Source organism: Mesoplodon mirus (assembly GCF_964341445.2).
Source record: "Mesoplodon mirus genome assembly, chromosome: 12".
Lineage (NCBI taxonomy): Eukaryota > Metazoa > Chordata > Mammalia > Artiodactyla > Ziphiidae > Mesoplodon > Mesoplodon mirus.
Genome location: NC_138988.1, coordinates 7,289,969 through 7,312,283, shown reverse-complemented (window position 1 = coordinate 7,312,283; position 22,315 = coordinate 7,289,969). Strand labels below are relative to the sequence as shown.

The 22,315-nt window shown below is 42.2% G+C and overlaps 1 protein-coding gene across 3 annotated transcripts; it reads right to left on the bottom strand.

Annotated features, from left to right (window-relative positions):
* Positions 1-1,042: 1,042 nt before the first annotated feature.
* On the bottom strand, positions 1,043-22,265 carry EMC3 (ER membrane protein complex subunit 3). Of its 3 annotated transcripts, none has more exons than XM_082639684.1 (8): positions 21,951-22,265; positions 16,459-16,516; positions 16,033-16,126; positions 14,146-14,250; positions 13,345-13,426; positions 10,887-10,966; positions 10,024-10,106; positions 1,043-1,335 (listed from the first exon to the last, which is right to left on the bottom strand). In XM_082639684.1, exons 1-8 carry the CDS (start codon positions 22,103-22,105, stop codon positions 1,258-1,260), a joined length of 735 nt encoding a protein of 244 aa, XP_082495810.1. In that variant the 5' UTR covers positions 22,106-22,265; the 3' UTR covers positions 1,043-1,257. The 3 variants fall into 3 exon arrangements, with proteins under 3 accessions (XP_082495810.1, XP_082495809.1, XP_082495811.1); XM_082639683.1 differs by lacking the exon at positions 1,043-1,335 and adding an exon at positions 6,242-6,472 and having other exon boundaries at positions 21,951-22,262; XM_082639685.1 differs by lacking the exon at positions 1,043-1,335 and adding an exon at positions 8,047-8,453 and having other exon boundaries at positions 21,951-22,264.
* Positions 22,266-22,315: the final 50 nt, after the last annotated feature.

Sequence of the window (22,315 nt, the reverse complement as noted above, 5' to 3'; positions counted from 1 at the left end):
GCTTGAAAAAAAGCAGGGGGAGGGGAAAATGTTATAAAAGAGACTTAAGAGACATAGCAGTCAAATGCCACGTGTGGGCCTTGTTGGGATCCTCATCCAAACAAACCAACTGCACAGAGGCGTTTTAAGATACCTGGGGGTAGTCTGAACATTGATTGGTCCTTAGCATAGACTAAAGAATAAACATGTTTGGACTAGGTGAATAATGGCGTAGTGGGTCGTGTTTTAAAAATTCCTTATCTGTTAGAGCTACTTACTAAAATATTTATGTTTGAAATGATATCGTATCTAAGATTTACTTTTAAAACACTCCAGGCAAAAAAGCGGGTTTGGAAGATACATGAAATACTGGCAGAATGTTGAGAATTATTCATTATCAGTGGAGGGAGATGGGTACGTCCTTATACTATCATCTCCACTCTTGTGTATGGTTGAAATTTTCCATAATAAGAACTTTTAAATGAAAAAGAAATTCACAAAGAAATGGAAGAAAGGAAAAGATTGCACAGGGTTGGCTATGCATTTTGTGAGCTGGTTGCTCACAAAAATAAATTTAATAAAACATTTTATGTATTGGGTACTAGCCCACTTTGGAGGGGCAGGGATACAGAACTCAGGTTTCTGAAGCCCACTGACCTTCCCAGGCTGCCCCAGAGCCCGGGAGATGGGGAGGTGGGACCAAGGTGAGAGCAGGGTCAGCAGGAGGGGTGGCAGGGCAGGGGGTTAAAGCACAGGAGAGGCTCAGGGACATGCTGGGAGACCCCTGACACCCCTCTGCACCCAGCAGTCGCAGATGTCTCCTCGATGCCCTCCTTCTGCAGCCTGGATAGTCTACAAGAGCCTCTCGTAGCCACGACCATGAGAGATCTTGATGTCAGCTGCCAAGGGCTTATGATCCCCCTGTCCTGCTTAACAGTGATGTAATTCACATGACGTAAAATCCACCTATTTAAGGTGTACTATTCAGTGGGCTTTATTATATTCACAGAGTTGTGCAGCTGTCATTACAATTTTATTTTTTATTTATTTCATTTAAATATTTATTTATTTATTTATTTTTGGCTGTGTTGGATCTGCGTTGCTGTGCGTGGGTTTTCTCTAGTTGTGGCGAGCGGGGGCTACTCTTTGTTGTGGGGCGAGGGCCTCTCATTGCAGTGGCTTCTCTTTGCTGCAGAGCACAGGCTCTAGGTGCGTGGGCTTCATTAGTTGTGGCACGCAGGCTCAGCAGTTGTGGATCACAGGCTCTAGAGCGCAGGCTCAGTAGTTGTGGTGCACGGGCTTAGTTGCTCCACGGCATGTGGGATCTTCCCAGACCAGGGCTTCAAGCCGTGTCCCCTGCATTGGCAGGCAGATTCTTAACCATTGCGCCACCAGGGAAGTCCCTATCACCACAATTTTAGAACATTTTCTTCTTTATTATATTTTTTATTATTGAAGTATAATTGACTTACAATGTTGTTAGTTTCAGGTGTACAGCACAGTGATCCAGATATATATATATGTATATATATACACACACACATATATATACACATATATTCTTTTTCAGATTCTTTTCCCTAACAGGTTATTATAAAATATTGAGTATAGTTCCCTGTTCTATACAGTAGTTCCTTGTCAGTTACCTGTTTTGTATATAGTAGTGTGTATATGTTAATCCCAAACTCCTAATTTATCCCCCACCCCTTTCCCCTTTGGTAACCATAAGTTTATTTTCTATGTCTGTAGGTCTATTTCTATTTTGTGAATAAGTTCATTTGTACCTTTTAAAAAATTTATTTATTCATTTTATTTATTTATGGCCATGCCATGCAGCATGCGGGATCTTAGTTTCCTGACCAGGGATAGAACCCATGTGCCCTCCATTGGGAGCATGGAATCTTAACCACTGGACCGCCAGGGAAGTCCCTGTACCTTTTTTTTTTTTTTTTAGATTCCACATATAAGTGATAGCATATATTTGTCTTTCTTTTATCTGGCTTACTTTACTTAGTACTGTATGATAATCTCTAGGTCCATCCATGTTGCTGCAAATGGCATTATTTCATTCTTTTTTCATGGCTGAGTAATATTCCATTGTATATATATAACACATCTTTTTTATCCATTCATCTGTCGATGGACATTTAGGTTGCTTCCATGTCTTGGCTATTGTAAATAGTGCTGCAGTGAACATTGGGGTACATGTATTTTTTGTGAATTATAGTTTTTTCCGGGTATATACCCAGGAGTGTGATTGCAGGATCATATGGTGACTCTATTTTTAGTTTTTTAAGGAACCTCCGTACCGTTCTCCATAGTGGTTATACCAATTTACATTCCCACCAGAACATTTTCATTACCCCCAAAAGAAACCTGTACCCATTAGCAATCACTCCCCATTTTCCTCCTTGCAAGCCCTGGCAACCACTAATCTATCTTTTGACCCTATGGATTTGCCCATTCTGGACATTTCATAAAAAATAGGATCGTATATGTGATCTTTTGTGATTGTCTTCTTCATTTAGTTCCACACTTCATCGCATCATAGGTTGTATCAGAACTTCATTCTATTACTGAATAATATTCCATTGTATGGATATACCGTATTTTATATACCTATTCATCAGTTGATGGACATCTGGGTTGTTTCCACTTTTTGGCTATTGTGAATAATGCTGCTGTGAGCGATGGTGTACAAGTTTTTGTGTGGACATATGTTCTCATTTCTCTTGGGATATCTATCTAGGAGTGGATCATATGGAAACTTTGTTTAAGCTTTTGAGGAACTGCCAGACTATTTTCCAAAGTGGCTCCAGATCTCCTTTTGGCAGATGGGGAGATGGAGGCCCAGAGAGGGGAAGTGTCTTATGCAAAGCCACACACTGAATCAGAGCAAGAAAGGAGGAGCTAATCATCTAAATGGGCTCAACTCCACCCCACTATGACCTCACTACCGTCTCACTCTCCACTTCTACCCCATCCATTCCTTTCCCTGCCCAGTAGCAAATCCTTTCCCATCAGTCCCTCCCAAAGGCTCCTGAAGCCACATCAAGATCAAGTTCGTGTCTGAGTGGTGACTTACAGGCTGCCATCTGGTCTTGCCTTTGCTTCATCACGTCTTTTTTTTTTAAATGCAGCTTTATTGAGATATAATTCAAATGCCTTACTATTCATTTAAAGTAACCTGGCGCTCATTACATCTTTTTAGTCTCTACACTTCAGGGTCACCCAAGTCTTGTTTCGGTTTCGTGAAAACACCACCACCTCAGCTCTTGGGACCTTGCATACACTGTTCCGTCTGCCTGGGATAATCTTCCCTTATATCTTCCCCTGGCTCTGTATCTAATTCCTTGTAATCCTTCACATCTTGAGATGATACTTTGCTGGGAAGCCTTCCCTGGCCTCCCAGGTTGGATGACTTGCAGGACATTCCCACAGCCTCCCTCAGATTATCCCTGTCACGACATGTGACAGTTTTCTGAGCTCTTAAGGTCTGGAGTGTGGCTTGCTCGTGTGCATGGTTTTGGGCAGATGGTCAATGAATGTCTTGTTTAGCGAACAGGAAGATGTGAAAATATCTAGCATGGCATGGGGCATGTTGCAGAAATCCAGTAAATATTTGCAGACTTCATGGCCTACTAGTATAGGGCAGTACCTCCTTTGGGAAACATTCCAGGTAATTAAAGGGTAAAACATGATTGTTTTTTCTTTCCTGGTACCCATGCCACCTTCTTCTGGCAGCAACACCCCTATTTTCCTTTAGGGTATCATCCTTATCCCATTTTCATTCCTTATAGTTTAGGTAGGGCTAAGCATTTCCTGGAATGTGTACATGACCCAAATCAAGTAGCCTGACTTTTATTGGAATTTTAAGGGGTGCTTTTCACTGGGGTTACTAAGCTGGTGTCTCCATGAGAAGACAAACTACCTGATAGTAGAAAAAGGCAGACCTGAGAAAGCAACCATGTCTTGATGATATCAGTGAGGCCCTGGCTACAGTGAAGACACTGACCATTGAACATTTTAGTTACTGAACCAACTTACATTCCTTTAGAAAAAAATTGCTTAAGCCAGATTGAGTTCTGTTTCTATCACTTGCAACTGCAGTATTCCTCACACAGTTAGTAATCCCCCGTGTCTCACACATACACCCATGCCCACTGCACTCCTTACGGACCAAACAGAGGAACCACACTGACTTTTGCTTCTAAGTGCAGGTTTACCTACTGTCCTCAAATCTAAGTCATCATTATTTTTCTGAGCTGTGTTGTGCAACTGTCAATGTTTAGCCTTCCATGCAAGGTGCCTTCCATACCGCCATCAGTAAGTGGACATTTCAGGTTGTCCTGAATGGTTTCAGGTGCTAAGTCCAGGTTGGTGGAAAAGGTAGAACGTTCATCTAGCAGTCTGACCCGAATTAAACTCCAAGAAGCACACATGATGAGGACTATTCCCTGAACGTGTGAGCTGGTTCTGGGAAGAGCCTGCTAAAACAAACTTGGCTTTTTCCTTTGACTTGCTGGTGCCAAGGAAATGTGCATTTACCACTGTGATGGGTCAGAAAAGTCTCACACATTTTACCCACCTAACTTTGCTACAGGGAAAAGGACAAACTGTGTGTGGATCAAGAGGCAGACTGAAATGCTCTGAGGATGCCTTGTAGGAAAGAGGGTGACATCACTCAGTCACCAGTTATTGTTTCCATTCCTGCCCTACCTGGACCTTTGGTATATACCATACAACTCCCCACTTTGTCAGGGAGCAGTGAATTGTAGACATTTTAATCTGAAGGCCTTTGCTGGTTCTGTTCCCTCTGCTTGGGAGGCCCTTCGACACTGCAGAACTCTTTCAAGGCCCAGGTCAAAGGTTAGCTCTCCTGGGAACCCTTGCTCCTTTAATATTTTATTTTAGCAGCTCTTTTAAATATTAGCATTTCTTACCTTGGGTCAGTGGGTCACTATGAATAGACTTTGGAAGGTCTATTAATGCTCCTGGGGTTACCAGAGAGGTCTGTGTGTCTGTGCCCATGTTTGTCACTCAGGAGGGGAGGGTCAGAACTTCCATCAGATTCTCAAAGAGGTCCTGTGACCCAGTGAACGATTAAGAACCAATTTCTTATGTGTCTCTCTTCTGAGTTCCTGAGGGCAAGAGTTACATCTTTTTCCATCTTAGACTCTCCAGCACTGTTCCATGATAGACACTCATAACTGCTGGCAGAAGGCTGTTAGTGACCCACAGAGGCAACACTTTTACAGGCAAAGAAAACAGGATGGATGAATTTGTAGAGTTGAGTTGTTTGTTTTTGATTATAGCGTTCAGCATGTAAATTACATTCACCTCTTGGTACAGAAATGGCCCTCTGCCACTTCCCTGGGACAGTTAATCCAGGCAGAATTATTCCTGGGCAACCCTTACCTATGTGTCTGCCAGCAACCACCCTCTCTCTTTTTTTTTTTTAATTAAAGAATTTTTTTTTTCTTCTCTCCCTTCTTACAACCATATGTAAGCTCTCTCTCATCCAGAATAACTTGGATATGGGGTCTTTCGTTCAATGGAGTAGCCATGTACAGTACAGCACCAATGATCTGTCAACGGATTTGATATATTCTGAACTCCAGATCAAGACCCTGCATTACTTAACCGTTGAAGTCTTTGAGGATCCCAAAGGCACTTGAGAGAATCTGGCAGTGTCTCAGGGTCACCGATTTTCACTGGACAGTATTAAGACAGAGAGAAGGTTTCCCAAGTCTGTCCTGGCCCTGGGTATTCACTCTGAAAAGAGTTTGTTTGAATAAGGTTTTAACATATTGGCTCTTCATGTCATTCTGCAGGCGCAAAATGAACAACACAGAGAGTTTCATTTTGCTCATCCATTGGTCCTAAATTTTTGGTAATGAAAATGTATTATTTGCGTAAGGAAAGTTATAAAAATACTAACAAAAAATTAAAGGTAAAACGCGGGGTGTTTGGATCCCAAGAAAACAGGAGTTTACTATGGTTTAGAAGTCAGAGTGACTGTACATAATAATTAGGTTTAATTGACAACACTTTTTCTGAAATTCCTGAATTTTTGCTAAGTTTTATATATTATTACTAGCTTGAGTTTCCCCCCTCTCTTACTTAGGAAAATTTTAAATATTTCAAAACTAGTTGTTTCTGGGCAAGTCACGCAGCACACACTCCTCAAGTTTCTTCTGGTTTCAAACATAAAGGGGAACCCAGCTCAGACAAGAACAATTCTTGCTGCACACCCGCCAGCTCACGCATCCCCCTTTTTATTCCGAGAGGCTCCAGCTCAAACAAAAGTTACAAGGTTAAGCGCTACTCCGAGTTCCTGACACAGCTGACCCCCGATTCGTCTTCAAAAAATAGAGGTCTGTAATTCCTTTTTGAACATGCCTTCGAAGTGGAGGTCTTTGGCCATGAGCTCCTCTTCGACATCATCTAGTGCCCACTGGTGATCCGTCAGCTCCAAAGCTTCCCACTCTGTCTGCAGAGGAAGAGAACGTGGGGGCAGGGAGAGAAGGGCTGTTATAAGAGCAGCGCTGACTTGCTTGGGCCAGGAGCTGGGCTCAGCTAAGTACATGTGAAGCTCACTCAATCCTATGAGGTAGGTGCTGCTCTCCCCTTACCCACCCCCTGCCCCCAAGTTACAGACTAGGAGACTAGGCTAAGAAAGAAAGAATTTGATCAAAGTCATTGGAGCTGGCAACTAATTACATTTCTCAAGTATTCTATTAATGCTGACTACTTTCGCCTTTAGTAGGTTTTTAAAAAATGTTGTATGAAACTTAATGTGCAATACAAGTGTTAGCTCATGGGTGTGGGTTTTTAAATATATAATTTAGGCCGTAAAATTCACCCCTTTAATGTGTGCAATTTAGTGGGTTTTAGTATATTCACAAAGATGTGCAACCATCACCACTACCTAATTCCAGAACACTTTCGTCACTGCAAAAACAACTCCATATCAAACAGCAAACACTCCCCACTATCCCCTCCCCCAACCCCTGGCAACGACTACTTTACTTTCTGTATCTTTTTTTTTTTTTTTGGCTTTGTTGGGGCTTCGTTGCTGCGCGGGCTTTCTGTAGTTGCCGTGAGCGGGGGCTACTCTTCCTTGCGGTGTGTGGGCTTCTCATTGCAGTGGCTTCTCTTGCTGCGGAGCGCGGGCTCTAGGCATGCGGGCTTCAGTAGTTGTGGCTTGAGGGCTCTAGAGCACAGGCTCAGTAGTTGTGGCTCATGGGCTTGGTTGCTCCGCAGCATGTGGGATCTTCTCGGACCAGGGATCAAACCCTTGTCCCCTGCATTGGCAGGCGGATTCTTAACCACTGCACCACCCGGGAAGTCCCTGAACATTCTTGTACTAAGTTTTTGTGTGAATATGTGTTTTCAATTCTCCTGGGCACTTAGCTAAGAGTAGAACTGCTGGGTCATATATGGTAACTGTGTTTAACTCTTTGAGGAAAGGCTAAAAACTGTGCTCCGAAGTGGCTGCACAATCACCAGCAGGTATGAGGGTTCCAGTTCCTTTGCATCTTTGTCAACACTCATTATCCATTTTTGTATCTCATTGTGGTTTTGATTTGCATTTCCCCGATGACTAATGATGTTGGGCATCTTTTCATGAGCTTAGCTTATTGGGTATTTGTGTATCTTCTTTGGAGAAATGTTTATTCATGTCTTTTGCCCATTTTTACTCGATCATCTTTTCATTGTTGAGTTCTAAGAGTTCTTTATTCTGAATACTGGACCCTTATCAGTTATATGATTTGCAGACATTTTCTCTGATTCTCTGGGTTGTCTTTTCACTTTCTTAATAGTGTCTTTAGAAGCACAGTCTTCATTTTGACAAAGTTCCACTTATCTATTTTTCCTTTTGCTGCTAATACTTTTGATATCATATCTAAGAAATCATTGCCTAATCCAAGGTCACAAACATTTACACCTATGTTTTCTTTTAAGAGCTTTATAATTTTAGTTCTTTAAGTCTTTGACCCATTTAAAAACTTTTATTAAAAAAATTTTTTTATTGTGGTAAAATATATATACAATACAAAATTTGCCACTTTTAGGCACTGTTAAGTATACAATTTAGTGGCATTTATTAGGTTCACAATGCCGTGCAACCATCACCACTGTCTATTTCCAAATTTTTCATCCCCTGAAACAGAAACTTTGTACCCAGTAAGCAATAAGAATCTTTTCTCCCCCACTGAATCATCTTGGCACCTTGGTCAAAAATCATTTGATCTACATGTATGGATTTACTTCTGAACTCTCAGTTCTATTCTGTTGATCTGGATGTCTTTCCATATGCCAATCCCACACAGTCTTGATTCCTGTAGCTCAGAAGTAGGTTTTCAGATCAGGAAGTGTGAGTCTTCCAACTTTGTTATTATTCAACATTGTTTTGCCTGTTCTGGGGCCCTTTCATTTCCATATGAACTTCTGGATCAGCCTGCCAATTTCTACAAGAAAGGTTGGTGGAATTTTGATAGGGATTATGTTGAATCTGTGGATCAACAGATCTAGGGCTATCACCATCTTGGTAATATTAAGTCAAGATAATATGTACATGGATATATTTCCATTTATTTAGGTCTTCTTTAGTTTCTTTCAGCGGTATTTTACAATTATCAGTGTACAAGTCTTGCATGTTTTAAATTTCTTATTTTATTCTTTTTGATACTATTGTAAGTGGAATTGGGTTTTTTAAATTTTTTTTAATTGAAGTATAGTTGATTTACAATATTGTACCAATCTCTGCTATACAGAAAAGTGAATCAGTTATACACATATAGACATTATTTTTTTACATTCTTTTCCATTATGGTTTGGAATTGTTTTCTTAATTTCAAATTTTCAGGTTCTTTATTACCAGCGTGTAGAACAACGACTGCTTTCTGAATATTGATCTTGTATCCTAAAACCTTGCTGAACTTATTACGTGTAATAGTTTTTTTGTGCATTCCTTACGATATTCTATATACGAGACCATGTTATTTGCAAACAGAGATAGTTTTACTTCTTCCTTTCTAATCTAGATGCCTTTTTTTTTTTTTTTTTTTTTTTTTTTTGTGGTACGTGGGCTTCTCACTGCTGTGGCCTCTCCCGTTGCGGAGCACAGGCTCCGGATGTGCAGGCTTAGCAGCCATGGCTCACGGGCACAGCAGCTCCGCGGCATGTGGGATCTTCCCGGACTGGGGCATGAACCCGTGTCCCCTGCATCGGCAGACGGACTCTCAACCACTGCGCCACCAGGGAAGCCCTAGATGCCTTTTATTTCTTTTTCTTGCCTAACTGTCCAGGCTAGAACATCTAGTACAATGTTGAGTAGAAGTGGTGAGAGTGGACATCCTTGTCTTGTTCCTAACCCTAGGGGAAAAGCTTTCAGTATGAGTATGGATGTTAGTTGTGGGTCTTTCATAGATGTCTTGCATCAAGATGAGCAAATTCCCCTCTATTTCTAGTTTTTATCATGAAAAATTAGTGAGAGTTTACTGTACAAAAATTATATTGGATTTTACAAATTCCAGAATCACTTCATGAAAGGCTGTAAGTAATTTAGACTTTTTTTTTTTTTTGGTTGTGCCATGTGGCTTGTGGGATGTTAGTTCCTTGGCCAGGGACTGAGCCCAGGCCCTCAGCAGTCAGAGTGTGGAGTCCTAATCACTGGACCGCCAGGGAATTCCCAATTTAGATTTTATTGAATGAAATTTATATCACAGTCCAAAAAAGTTCAAAATATTCCAAATGTTTACCTGGTACCTCTGATTGGGCTGTTTTTATAACTTCATTTACAGTGTGGATTAAACTGGGTGAGCATTTAAAAACCAGTAAAAGTACCAAGAATCTCTAAGTTACTTAACAGATGATTCTGTCTCTGGAATAAGAGACATGTAAACAGAAATACATTTTTGCTAAATTTAAAGGATGGAACCATACATACTACACTCACTTCAGGAAATTCATCTTTAAAAGTAACTCTAGTAACACCTTTCCGAGCTTCAGTGAAGCTCGGAGGAGAAGTGAGTGTACCTTAAAAGCTTTGTTGGTGTCTGCAGGCATGGCCATGGCTGCTCCAGTCATCTGTTCCTGCATCATCCGTGATTGGTCAGCAGCTGCAGCGTAAGACACATCCGCGTAAGTGCCAGGGCGCAGAAAGCACCCAGGACCCTCGGAGAAGGATGGTCCTTACACAGCACTTACAGATGCTTGGTAGTGGGTTAGAGAACCATATGACAGTTCACTGGCCCTGTCACGCACTATGTGAAAGCACTTTACGTCTTCTGAAAAATGGACATGATAATAGCAGGAGAAGGAAGATAACTAAAGGAAGTGCTAAACATTATTTCAAATTTAAATAACACTAACAACAGCCATCAGTTACTGAGCAACTCCCACATGCCAGGTACTTCACTAAGGACCTTTATGTATCTACCTCACCTACTCCTAACAACAAACCCAGAAGTCAATTATTAAGGTCCCTGTTTTACAGATAGGCAAACAGAGGACTGGAGTGGTTAAGTAACTTGCCCAAGGTCCTAGCTATTAAGTAAGAGAGCCAGGATTGATACCAGCAGGAACTCTAGTCAACGAGTAAACTGATCAAACCCGGCCTTCTTTCAGCTTCAGGTTTACAAGCTTGTATTGCTTGTGCTGGATCCCTCACAGGAGGGCATCAGACTCTGGGCAACTAAATACTATCCCCATGATTACCAAGGAGAATTCAGATCTTCAGTCTGACCCTGGGGTTTTTAAGACTCAGAATACCTCAGAAACTTATGAATACGTTTAAGGAATGAAGCACTGTATTTGGCTGTGTTCACAAACAGCATAGCCTACATGATCATTCTGGCCCTGGCATGAATGACTCATCTATTGAAGTATTTGCTTCTTACCATTATCTTGGCCCAAAATCAGAGAGTAAATGCTCCGAAGCCCAAAGACATTGAGGAAATACCAGGATGCAGAACTCACCCTAGGAAGCAAAAGTGAAACAATGTAGGTAAGTTATTTCAGAATTAACCTAGTTCACACACTTTTCTACCACCCAGAGTTGTTCAGAGTATGTAAAGGAATCCCCTGGGGCAGGCTGTAGTCATCCAAAGCACAACCAAAGAAGAAACACAAGTCGTGAAGGCCATGTTACAAATAGTTATAGCTCTCTGCAGGCGAACAGCTGAGCACTGGATTTGGGCAGACTTTGGGGTCAAATCTCAATTCCTCCACTCACTTCACAGAGTTGCCATGAGGATAAAATAAGGTAATATATGGAGGCAAACTGCTCCTTCTGGCTATGTGATAAATTCTTTGGCATTCAGTATCAGGAACTGAACTCACAACTGGTGTGCTTCATTTTATCAGGGAATGCAAGCTTTGTTTAATTTTTCTTCATACATAATGGGTTTTCAAACCATTTATTATTTGTAATCATAAAAACAACACACATTTGTTATATATAATAAATGCAAACAATACTGAAGTACATAAAATATAAATAGAAAGAGGCCTCCTGTCCTGAATTCCATTCTCTAGAAGGAAACACAAGCATTGGTGGGCTTCATACTGAAGACTGTAGCAACTAGGGAAGCCATTCCAAGTTTTGAACTATTATCATCAAAGCTCTCCTAAGTTTAGGTTTCCCACCTTACCCCAATAAAGTTAATATGCTCGCATATAATAAAAACTAAAGGGCTTCCCTGGTGGCGCAGTGGTTGAGAGTCCGCCTGCCGATGCAGGGGACACGGGTTCGTACCCCGGTCCGGGAAGATCCCACATGCCGCGAAGCACCTGGGCCCGTGAGCCATGGCCGCTGAGCCTGCGCGTCCGGAGCCTGTGCTCCGCAACGGGAGAGGCCACAACAGTGAGAAGCCCGCGTACCACACACACACACACAAAAAAACCAACAACTAAAGACTATAAGAAATGATACAGAGTTGGAAAGAACCCACACTTCATTCCAATACTTGGGTCACACCTATCTGTACATAATGTTGCAGCTTGGTAAGCTAGTTTATATCCGGTTCTAGGCTCCTTTGTCCACACAAGTATGTCAGATGCTGAGAAAAGATAAAAAAGCTTTTCTCCAGCCCATGAAGTTTTTGCTTAGCTCACATGAGACAGGAAGGTCAAGGTCTAATAGGGTCATGCTACTCATATTAAGTATAGCTTTTCTCCTCTGGGGGAAGGGCACATAGCCAAGACTCTCCCAGCACCCGGTCGATCCTGTCCCTCCCAAACCACCAGACTGCTCTGCTCCGACTGGGGAGTGAATCAAGATCAGCACTGGTTACCCCCGTTGCCCATTCTCCTCCTCCTCCTACTGTTTGGCTTCCTTTAGATGCTAGTCTTTGGGAAGCCATAGACAAAATAATCCGGAGAGACCACATGAAGAGGCACTACTGCATTCCAGAGGCTGTAGCAGTATTCTAAGAGCTCTTCAGATTTGGGGTTTTATTACTCTGGCTATAAAAAACAGAATGGTAAGACACGAGTGTTGGATTTGGACAGGTTTGTGGTCAAATCTCAATGTCTCCAATTACTTCATAGGGTTTCCATATACCATAAAATAACATATGGAAAATCCTTAGAACAGTGACTGGTACCAATGTAAAGGATTAATGTTGTTATTACCAGTAATGTATTTTGGAAAAAAGAATACCAACATCCACTTCCATAAGCTCCAGGGTATGTATTGCTAAAAAGTCTGCCTTGGCCAGAGTTCCTGGCTTTATCTTTTAAATTTCTTGGGGTAGACACATCTGCTCTTGGACTCCTAAGCCCCAAGATGCTAGGGAAAAAGAGGCTGATACAGGGTGTCCCTGGTGGCACAGTGGTTAAGAATCTGCCTGCCAATGCAGGGGACGGGGGTTTGAGCCCCTGTCCAGGAAGATCCCACATGCCGCGGAGCAACGGAGCCCATGCAGCACAACTACTGAGCCTGTGCTCTAGAGCCTGCAAGCCACAGCTACTGAGCCCGTGTGCCACAACTACGGACGCCCGCGCACCGAGAGCCCATGCTCCACAATAAGAGAAGCCATCGCAATGAGAAGGCCGCGCACTGCAACAAAGAGTAGCCCCCCGCTCGCCACAACTAGAGAAAGCCCATGTGCAGCAACGAAGACTCAACGCAGCCAAAAGTAAAATTAATTAATTTAAGAGGCTGATACATTCTCTCCTTTCGCAAGACTCATGTAAAAGTTGCCATAATCCACCTGTGGCATTGAGTGGAGTTTCAATGAGAAAAACTCCAAAAACCTATTCCAGTGAAGCAGGCAAACTGGAAATCCTGTTCTTTAAGAGATCCCTGTTTTAGATTTTGGTTGGTGTTTTTATTAAATAGAAGAAAGTCCTTACCAGGAGGCGTCTAATGTGAGTAGTTCAATTCCTTGCTGTAGCATAGGCTTAAAACGGAGGGTCAGTGGAAACGGGACCTTGGCTGCAGAGAAGAAAGAAAAAATTCAGAATCACTCCCAGCTTCATTTGTAGAACAGTTTAAGTGTGATGCATATATTATTTCCCTGAGGAGGTGGGAAATCTGTACCATACGGTGTTTAGAAAACGATTTCCACAAGGAGATGTGTGTCACCTTCTGAAGAATCAACAGTCAAATGTCACTCTGCTCTAGTTCCTTGAATAACACCAGCTTCTCTAGTGCTTAAGAAGCAGGGCCTCAAACTGAGCTGTGTCCCAAAATCTGGAAAAGAAACTTGCACTGATCTGTTAAGCCCAAAGTGGAATACATACACACAAAGAACTACATTACTAAGAAACCTAGTTCATTTAAATCAAAGCAGCTTACAAACAAATTGACCAACAACTCACCCCAACACCTAGAAAATGAAGTCAAGACAGAAATAGGCTTCCCTTTCCCTACTCACTAGAATACCAAACTAGTTTCGGATATAAACTAGCAAGCCACTTGTTTGAGTCCCTATTAGTAAAAAAGCAACCACATCATGAATTTATGATCAATCTGGGCTAAGAGCCATAAAATCAGAGCATATTAAATTTTTTTGTTCAAAGACTCCTCAGTTTCCACTAGAGAACATAGGACCCGTGATAGCAGTGTCTCAGCAGCCCTTGGATTTCTGAACAGGGTCATGGGAAAGGATCACAGATGAAGTAAACCTGAAGTCTTCTGGGTCTGTAACTTACTTGTGACAAAGCCTGAAAACGTCATGTTGATCCATCCACCAATAAGAATCATAGGGAGGACATTTGTGACATTGCCCTTCATCATGTCTGTGAGCATAGTGGGATCTAAGACAAAAACACAAGAAACCAATACCTGTTACCACTGTTTGCAGGGACTTACTCCTATTTTCTGTAAGTTTTTAATTTATTTGATAATTAAAGTAATACAAGCTCATTGTAAAAAATTCAAACAACATAGAAACACAGGATGCAGACAGTTCCTCTGAGCCTACTCTCTGAACATTTTTAACTGTTTGTTTTATCTCCTTCCATCTTTATATATCTATAAAAACATACATATGCAATTATACATGAATATACACACAATAGTTTCTCTCTCTCTCTCTCTCTATATATATATACACATATAAAGGGATACTATGCTTACTATTCTACTTTTTTTGTTTGTTTTGTTTTTTGACTGTGTTGGGTCTTCGTTGCTGCATGTGGGCTTTCTCTAGTTGCGGCAAGCGGGGGCTACTCTTTGTTGTGGTGCATGGGCTTCTCATTGCAGTGGCTTCTCTAGTTGCGGAGCATGGGTTCTAGGTGCGCGGGCTTCAGTAGTTGTGGCACATGGGCTCAGTAGTAGTGGCTCGCGGGCTCTAGAGTGCAGGCTCAGTAGTTGTGGCGCACAGGCTTAGTTGCTCCATGGCATGTGGGATCTTCCCAGACCGGGGCTCGAACCCATGTCCCCTGCATTGGCAGGCGGATTCTTAACCACTGTGCTACCAAGGAAGTCCCTATTCTGCTTCTTAATTTTAAAAAGTTAACATATTGTGAATGGTGTTTCCACATTGGTATAATATCTCTCATTATTTTTAATGTCTGCATGGGAGTCCACTGTGTGGTCACTCATCACTTCTGGGTAGGCCTATAGATTGTTTTTTTGTTTGGTTTTTTGGCCAATAAACAGTGTTACCAACAACTTCCTTGTACATAAATCTGCATGTTTATTTAAGTGTTTCTGTAAGAGAAACTCTTAGAAGAATTTCTAGGCCAAGGGATTTGACCATTTAAAACTGACTTTCAACAACAGTGAGAGGGCCTAACTTCCCATGACCTTGACAGTAGCAGTTTTGGTCAAGCTTTTCAATCTTTGCCAGTTTAATGGGCTAAAAATGACATTTTGTTTTAGTTTGCATTCCACTGATTTTAGTGATGTCAAGTATCTTTTCATATACTTATTGGTCTTTTTTTTCTTGTAGGTTTTCTAAAAGACTTATTAAAATCAATCGCAGTATCTTCTGTCTAGGTTTAAAATAACTGGGTATCTCACCTAAAGAAATAGGTACTGAAATGAGTGGATAGGCAACACTGAATAATAAGTTATTTTGTTTTACTTTAAAGATGCTGTATTTTTCACATGACTGGGACCAGAGAAAGTAAGAAATCTGTTAGAGGAAAAACTGTAGGACGGACCAAGCAATCATGTCTGACAAAGAAATGGATGGTCTAGGGAAGCAGTCAGGCAGAATCTGGAGGTCATGTGTCAGCAGTAGGATCCAGGCACTGGATGGGACCCGGGACTGGAATGCTTTCCAGCTGTGCTCCTCAGAGCCCCGGGTCCTGAGGAACAGCAAAGGGGAGAGACCCAGGGACAATGGCTCTAGTCCCCACCCCCTCAGCTGAGAGCTCTTTTTTTATCCACTTTATACAGTGGGGTTCCCTGAAGATTTATTGGAAAAAGAGAACGCCACTTCTGTAGATCCCTGTGTCCGATGATCCCTAAGGTCCCTTAGATTACTGTCTTGTAAAATTTAAATTTCAAATAAAACGACATCCTCCCTGCCCATCCCCCCAATAATGTTAAAAGTCTTCCTTAAAGATGAGAGAAGGGAATAAACATACCAGTCATAGGAGAAGGAGGAACAACCTTCCTTTTAGTTTTTTTGAAAAATCCATCCTCTGGGTTGTTGAAGTAATATTTTCGTGTCAGGAAAGACTAGTAGAAAAAAGAACTTTTTAAGTCTTAAAACTGTGACACACACATTGTCAAATTATTCCCCCAAGGTTTAGTCAGAAGGCCCTTGGAATATGCTGTTACACTCAGAGCTGGCAGCCTACTTGGCAGCCGACCTGACACTTTAGCTGAGTCACATTTAAAAACAATTTCCCAAGAAGGGCAACGTCACAATGACAGCAAACACCACCAGGACACAGCTTAATTACTGACTTGCCCACCTTCAGCTTTCCCCGAAGAATCCCCTTATAAAACATTCAGATATCTACTGCCCTCAACAGTGAATCATGGAGCTTTTACTCATTTATGAGTACCTGTTTGGGAATGTATTTTCCATTTTCCCTGAGGACTCTGCTTCGAATTAGGACTTGACTGAAAAATACAACCAAGACAATGAGATTTTTAAAAGCGAAACACTAGAAGAAAATGAGAGAATAAAGTAGAACACCTATTTAAACACAAGACAGGGCCCATTTGGCAATAGCTCTGTGCGGAAACTTTTCAAAATACAGTGTCCTAAAAACCAGTAGAACATATTTAACCCAACAATGAGCTTTCCAAAAGAGGATTTTTCAGAAGTGACTGTTCCTGAACAAAGATTTCTGAGGAAGGCACATTTGGGACATTACGCTCAGCTTTTTCTTACTTTATAATGAGCTAAGAAGGAACTTTCTCTGAGTGAAAAGAGTAGCAGTTGGATGCTACTCAGAAGACCTGGGGCCAGGAGGAGGGAGGAAGGGTGAGGATAAACGAAGGAAGTTTTTAAACCCGATAGAGAAGTGAGTATAAGACTTGACAGGGTTGTTACCTGACAGACAACAAATAGAAATTGTACTCAGGATTCAGGCTGTTAGTAAGCTTTCAATAAATACTTATTGAATTAATAAATGAAATTATCTGATACTTTAACATAATTGATCATTACAGATAACAAACTGTAATGCCACAAGTAGGCAGTGCTAAGATACAAACATCACACAGAAGAGATAAAAATGCTCATTTTTTCTAGATTTTCAAAGGTTGTTTTAATGAGGGGAATAAAAAACTCCTTAAGTTAATGGAAATCCTTCTTGAAAAGTGAAAAAAACTGTATACAGAAATGAACACAAGAAAACTGTTCTTGGTTTTCCGTCTACTCCTCAATGTAGACCACCTCTCTAAGCAGTCAGCCGGTACGCTTAGGGTCCCGTTGTCGCCTTATGCATATTCTAGCTTTTCCATGTGCTGGGATTGCTCTAGTGCCCCCTCCCTCACCAATTCTACCTCATCATGCCCCAACACCCTTTTCAAATCCCACCTTCTCCATAGAACTCTTTCTTTTTTTTTTTTTTTTTGTGGTACGCGGGCCTCCCACTGCTGTGGCCTCTCCCATCGCAGAGCACAGGCTCGGGACGCGCAGGCTCAGCGGCCGTGGCTCACGGGCCCAGCCGCTCCACGGCATGTGGGATCTTCCCGGACCGGGGCACAAACCCGTGTCCCCTACATCGGCAGGCGGACTTTCAACCACTGTGCCACCAGGGAAGCCCTAGAACTCTTTTTTTAATTGAAGTATAGTTGATTTACAATATTGCATTAGTTTCAGGTATACAGCATAGTGATTCCGTTTTTTTTTGCAAATTATTTTCCATTATAGGTTATTACAAGATATTAGATATAATTCCCTGTGTTATACAGTAAATCCTTGTTGCTTATCTATTTTAGGTACAGTAGTTTGTATCTGTTAATCCCATACTCATAATTTGTTCTTCCCCGCCTCCTGGTGCCCTTCGGTAACCATAAGTTTGTTTTCTATGTCTGTGAGTCTGTTTCTGTTTTCTATATAGATTCATTTGTATTATATTTTAGATTTCACATATAAGTGACATAGTGTTTCTCTTCGTCTGGTTTATCTCACTAAGCATAATATTCTCTAGGTCTATCCACGTTGCTGCAAATGGCAACATTTCATTCCTTTTTATGGCTGAGTAATATTCCATGGAACTCTTCTTGAGGCCCAGTGGCCTCATGGAATTCTCTCTGGTCCTCCTCTTGACCTCATTATACTGTACAGCTGACTGCTCTATACACAAGCCTACAGAGGCGACAGGTGATATGTTTCATTCCCTGGGAGCTAGTCTAAAGCTATTCACGGACTTCCCTGGTGGCGCAGTGGTTAAGAATCCACCTGCCAATGAAGGGGATACGGGTTCAAGCCCTGGTCCGGGAAGATCCCACATGCCGTGGAGCAACTAAGCCCGTGCGACGCAACTACTGAGCCTGTGCTCTAGAGGCCATGAGCCACAACTACTGAGCCCACGCGTCACAACTACTGAAGCCCGTGCACCTAGAGCCCATGCTTCGCAAGGAGAAGCCATCGCAATGAGAAGCCCACGCGCTGCAATGAAGAGTAGCCCCCACTCGCCACAACTAGAGAAAGTCCACGTGCAGCAACGAAGACCTAATGCAGCCAAAAATAAATTTAAAAAATAAATAAAGACATCTTTTTAAAAAAATAAATAAAGTTATTCACAATGTCGCCTATGTACCAACACCGGTCTGTGACGAGGTAAGAAAAGTCACTGAGAGTGAGGGTTTAGAAACCTTTATAGTAAATTGACATTGTCACAACATCCAAATATGTGATCAAAAAATTTTACAAAAGCACCAGTCTGAGATAAATTGGAAATGGAAAAACCAAAAAAATTGGTCCTTTACCACTGACAGTTTAAGCAGCACTGGGTCTCCAATAATGGGTAAGAATTTAAGCTCTGATGTTGGGCACATGGGTTGAAGTCTTTGCTCTGCCACTTGTTATTATGTGATCTTGGGTGAGTCATTTAAATTCCCTACGCCTCCATTCATATTGTGTATAATAACAGATTTATTCTCACTGAAGAAATACTTCTTGAGCTCCTGAGTGCCATGTTAGGTGACATGAACAACAGCGATCAAAAAGCAAGTATCTCCAGAAAATTAAAGTTTAGTGGGGGAGAAAAACATTAATCAAATAACCACAGGAATAAACGTGAAATTCATCTGTTATGTCCTAGGAAGGACAGATGAATGGGGGATGTGACTGAGTCTAGTAAGTCGAGGTCTTGGAGAAAGCTTCGCTGAGGCAGTAAGAGGACGCTGAAATCTTAAGGATGAGTAAAGATTACCTTGGCCACGTGCTGGAGGGAACAGCTGTGAGGGAGCACTATAAGCTTCCAGCACTGTAAGCAGTATGTCTCTGAGGATCTGAGAAAAGGCCATATGGCTGGAAGAAAGAGGACTACAGAAATGTGGTGAGACAAGGCTTGAGAGGTTGGCAAGAGCCAGACTATGCAAGGCCATGTGAGTCCCAATGCTTTTTTAAAAGACTGTGGTGAAAAACATGTAACAAAATTTACCATCTTAACCGCATTTAAGCGCACAGTTCAGTAGTGTTAAGTGTATTCACATAGTTGTGAAATAGATCTCCAGAACTTTTTCATCCTGCAAACCTGAAACTCTTCCCATTGCACAGTAACTCCCCCATTCCCCCTCTCCCAGCTTCTGGTAACCACCATTCTATCAATATTTTCTGTGAATTTGACTACTTTAGATACTTCACATAAGTGGAATCATACAGATACTGTCTTTTTGGGTCTGGTTTCTTTTACTTAGCTTAATGTCCTTAAGGTTTATCTATGTTGTACCATGTGACATGATTCCTTTCTTTTTAAGCGTTCCACTGTATTTTAGTCTTTATCTTAAAAGCAAAAGCGGGAGGAAAGGAAACCCCTGCTGGTGGGAATGTAAACTGGTACAACCTTTATGGAAAATAGTTCGGAGGTTCCACAAAAAATTAAAAATAGAATAGAATCACATTAAAAAATATATATATATATTTGCATCCCCATGTTCATTGCGGTATGAATCACAATAGCCCAGATATAGAAACAACCTTGAAAGGATAAAGACAACATGATACATATGTAGACACACACACATACTGGAATATTATTCAGCCACGAAAAAGAAGGAAACCCCTCATTTGCAACAACATGGATGAACCATGAACACATTATACTAAATGAAATGAGCCAGACACAAAGAGACAAATACTGTATGATTCCACTTATATGAAGTACCTAGAGATGGAAAGTAGAATGGTGGGTCCCAGGGGCTGAGGGAGAAGGAAATGAGTCATTATTTAATAGGCTCAGAGTTTCTGTTAGGGATGAGGAAAATATTCTGGAAGTGGACGGTGGTGTCAGTTGCACAACAATGTGAATGTACTTAATGTCACTGAATTGTATACTTAAAAACAGTGGAAATGGAAAATTTTATGTTATTTTTTTTTTTCCTGGTACGCGGGCCTCTCACTGCTGTGGCCTCTCCCTTTGCGGAGCACAGGCTCCGGACACGCAGGCCCAGCGGCCATGGCTCACGGGCCCAGCCGCCCCGTGGCACATGGGATCCTCCCGGACCGGGGCACGAACCCATGTCCCCTGCATCGGCAGGCAGACCCCCAACCACTGCGCCACCAGGGAAGCCCTGTTATGTGTGTTTTACCACATTTTTTTTTTAAAGAGCAAAAAGGAAATACTGAAGGACTTTAAGCTGAATTCTTCCCATATATTATGTCATTTAAAGTGATTACCACTGTACTGGCATATCCTAAGCACTAAGTTAATGGTATCTCCTATTTTCCTTGTGCATGTTTTTTTTTTTTTTTTTTTTTTTTTTTTTGCTGTACGCGGGCCTCTCACTGTTGTGGCCTCTCCCGTTGCGGAGCACAGGCTCTGGACGCGCAGGCTCAGCGGCCATGGCTCACGGGCCCAGCCGCTCCACGGCCTGTGGGATCCTCCCAGACCGGGGCACGAACCCACGTCCCCTGCATCGGCAGGCGGACTCTCAACCACTGCGCCACCAGGGAAGCCCCCTTGTGCATGTTTTATCACTTGGACTGAAACTCCGAGAGTCGGATCTTGACCTTGTCATATTTTGGACCCCAGAGCATAAAGCACAGTGCAGGGCACATGGCTGGTCATCAAGAAACCCTTGTTCACTACAGATAATTCAGGACTTCCACAGGCTGAACAGAAATTCGGCTAGGTCTCTATACTGCTGAGCAATTTTGCAGAAGTGGGGTTGAGAATGGTGACCTTGAGGCATTTAAACCCTGAAGCAAGGCAAACTTAAATTATCCTATACATTCTAAACACTCAGTTTCTCTAAGGTCTGCAAATTCGACAAGAAATTTTTAATTTTGCATTTTCATTTCCATTAATATCTAAAAATAAGTCCTTGTACTGGTTATAAAGGTAAAGTTTCTGTTTTGCAGTGGTAATTTGCAACTGAAAAACATTTTCTTAAAATAAAACTCTAGTTTTTGTTTTTTTTCCTTTCCGAAGAGTCAGTGTATTCTTCAATCTTGAGAACCACTTTTTACATACATTCTATTCCCAAATATGGTCTAATATTTTTTTATTTGTGTATTTTTCAGTTTTGGTTTAACACATTTTAGAAAAATTTTAGTAACTTTTGGGGCAGTAAAACTTAATTTATGAAACCAAATGTCCCATTTTGTGATCATTCAGGCTCATGGAAACTTATACTGTATCTAGAGAAATGTTTTACAGACGTCATATAAAATTTAATCCCCACGCCTGCTCTATGAGGCATGTCCTGGTATCATCGTCCTTTTGCAGATGAAGAAAGTGAAACAGAGGGGTAACTCAGCCAAGGACAGTCAGCTAGCGGGGGCGCGATGTGAACCCGGGGAAACTGACATAACCCCTGCACTTTCTTGCCCAAGGTCACGAGAGAGTGAGATCGCCGGAGAGGGGAGGGAGCTGACCTGTCGGAGACTTGTTCCTGGGTGAGCTTCTTGTCGCTCTGCAGGAGGATGGACACGTAGTGGCGAATCATGCCCACGAAGAAGGTGATGATAACGATAGGCAGGACCACCCAGAGGCGGATGTTGGAGTCGAGCAGCAGCTCCGGCCCTGCCATCTTCACAGAGAGCCGGCTCCCGGCCAGTTGTAGCCGGGTCGATCTTCACCGGGGCGCAGGTCTGCTCGTCGAGTTCGCCTCCGGGCCGTCTCACGCCCCTCAGCCAGGCGAGCCCGGAACCCCACCTCAGCCTCTGCCCTTGCGCCCTGCCCCACGCCGGGCCGCGCGGCCGCTGGCTTCCGGCGCGGAAGTTTGACGTCACGGCGAGGC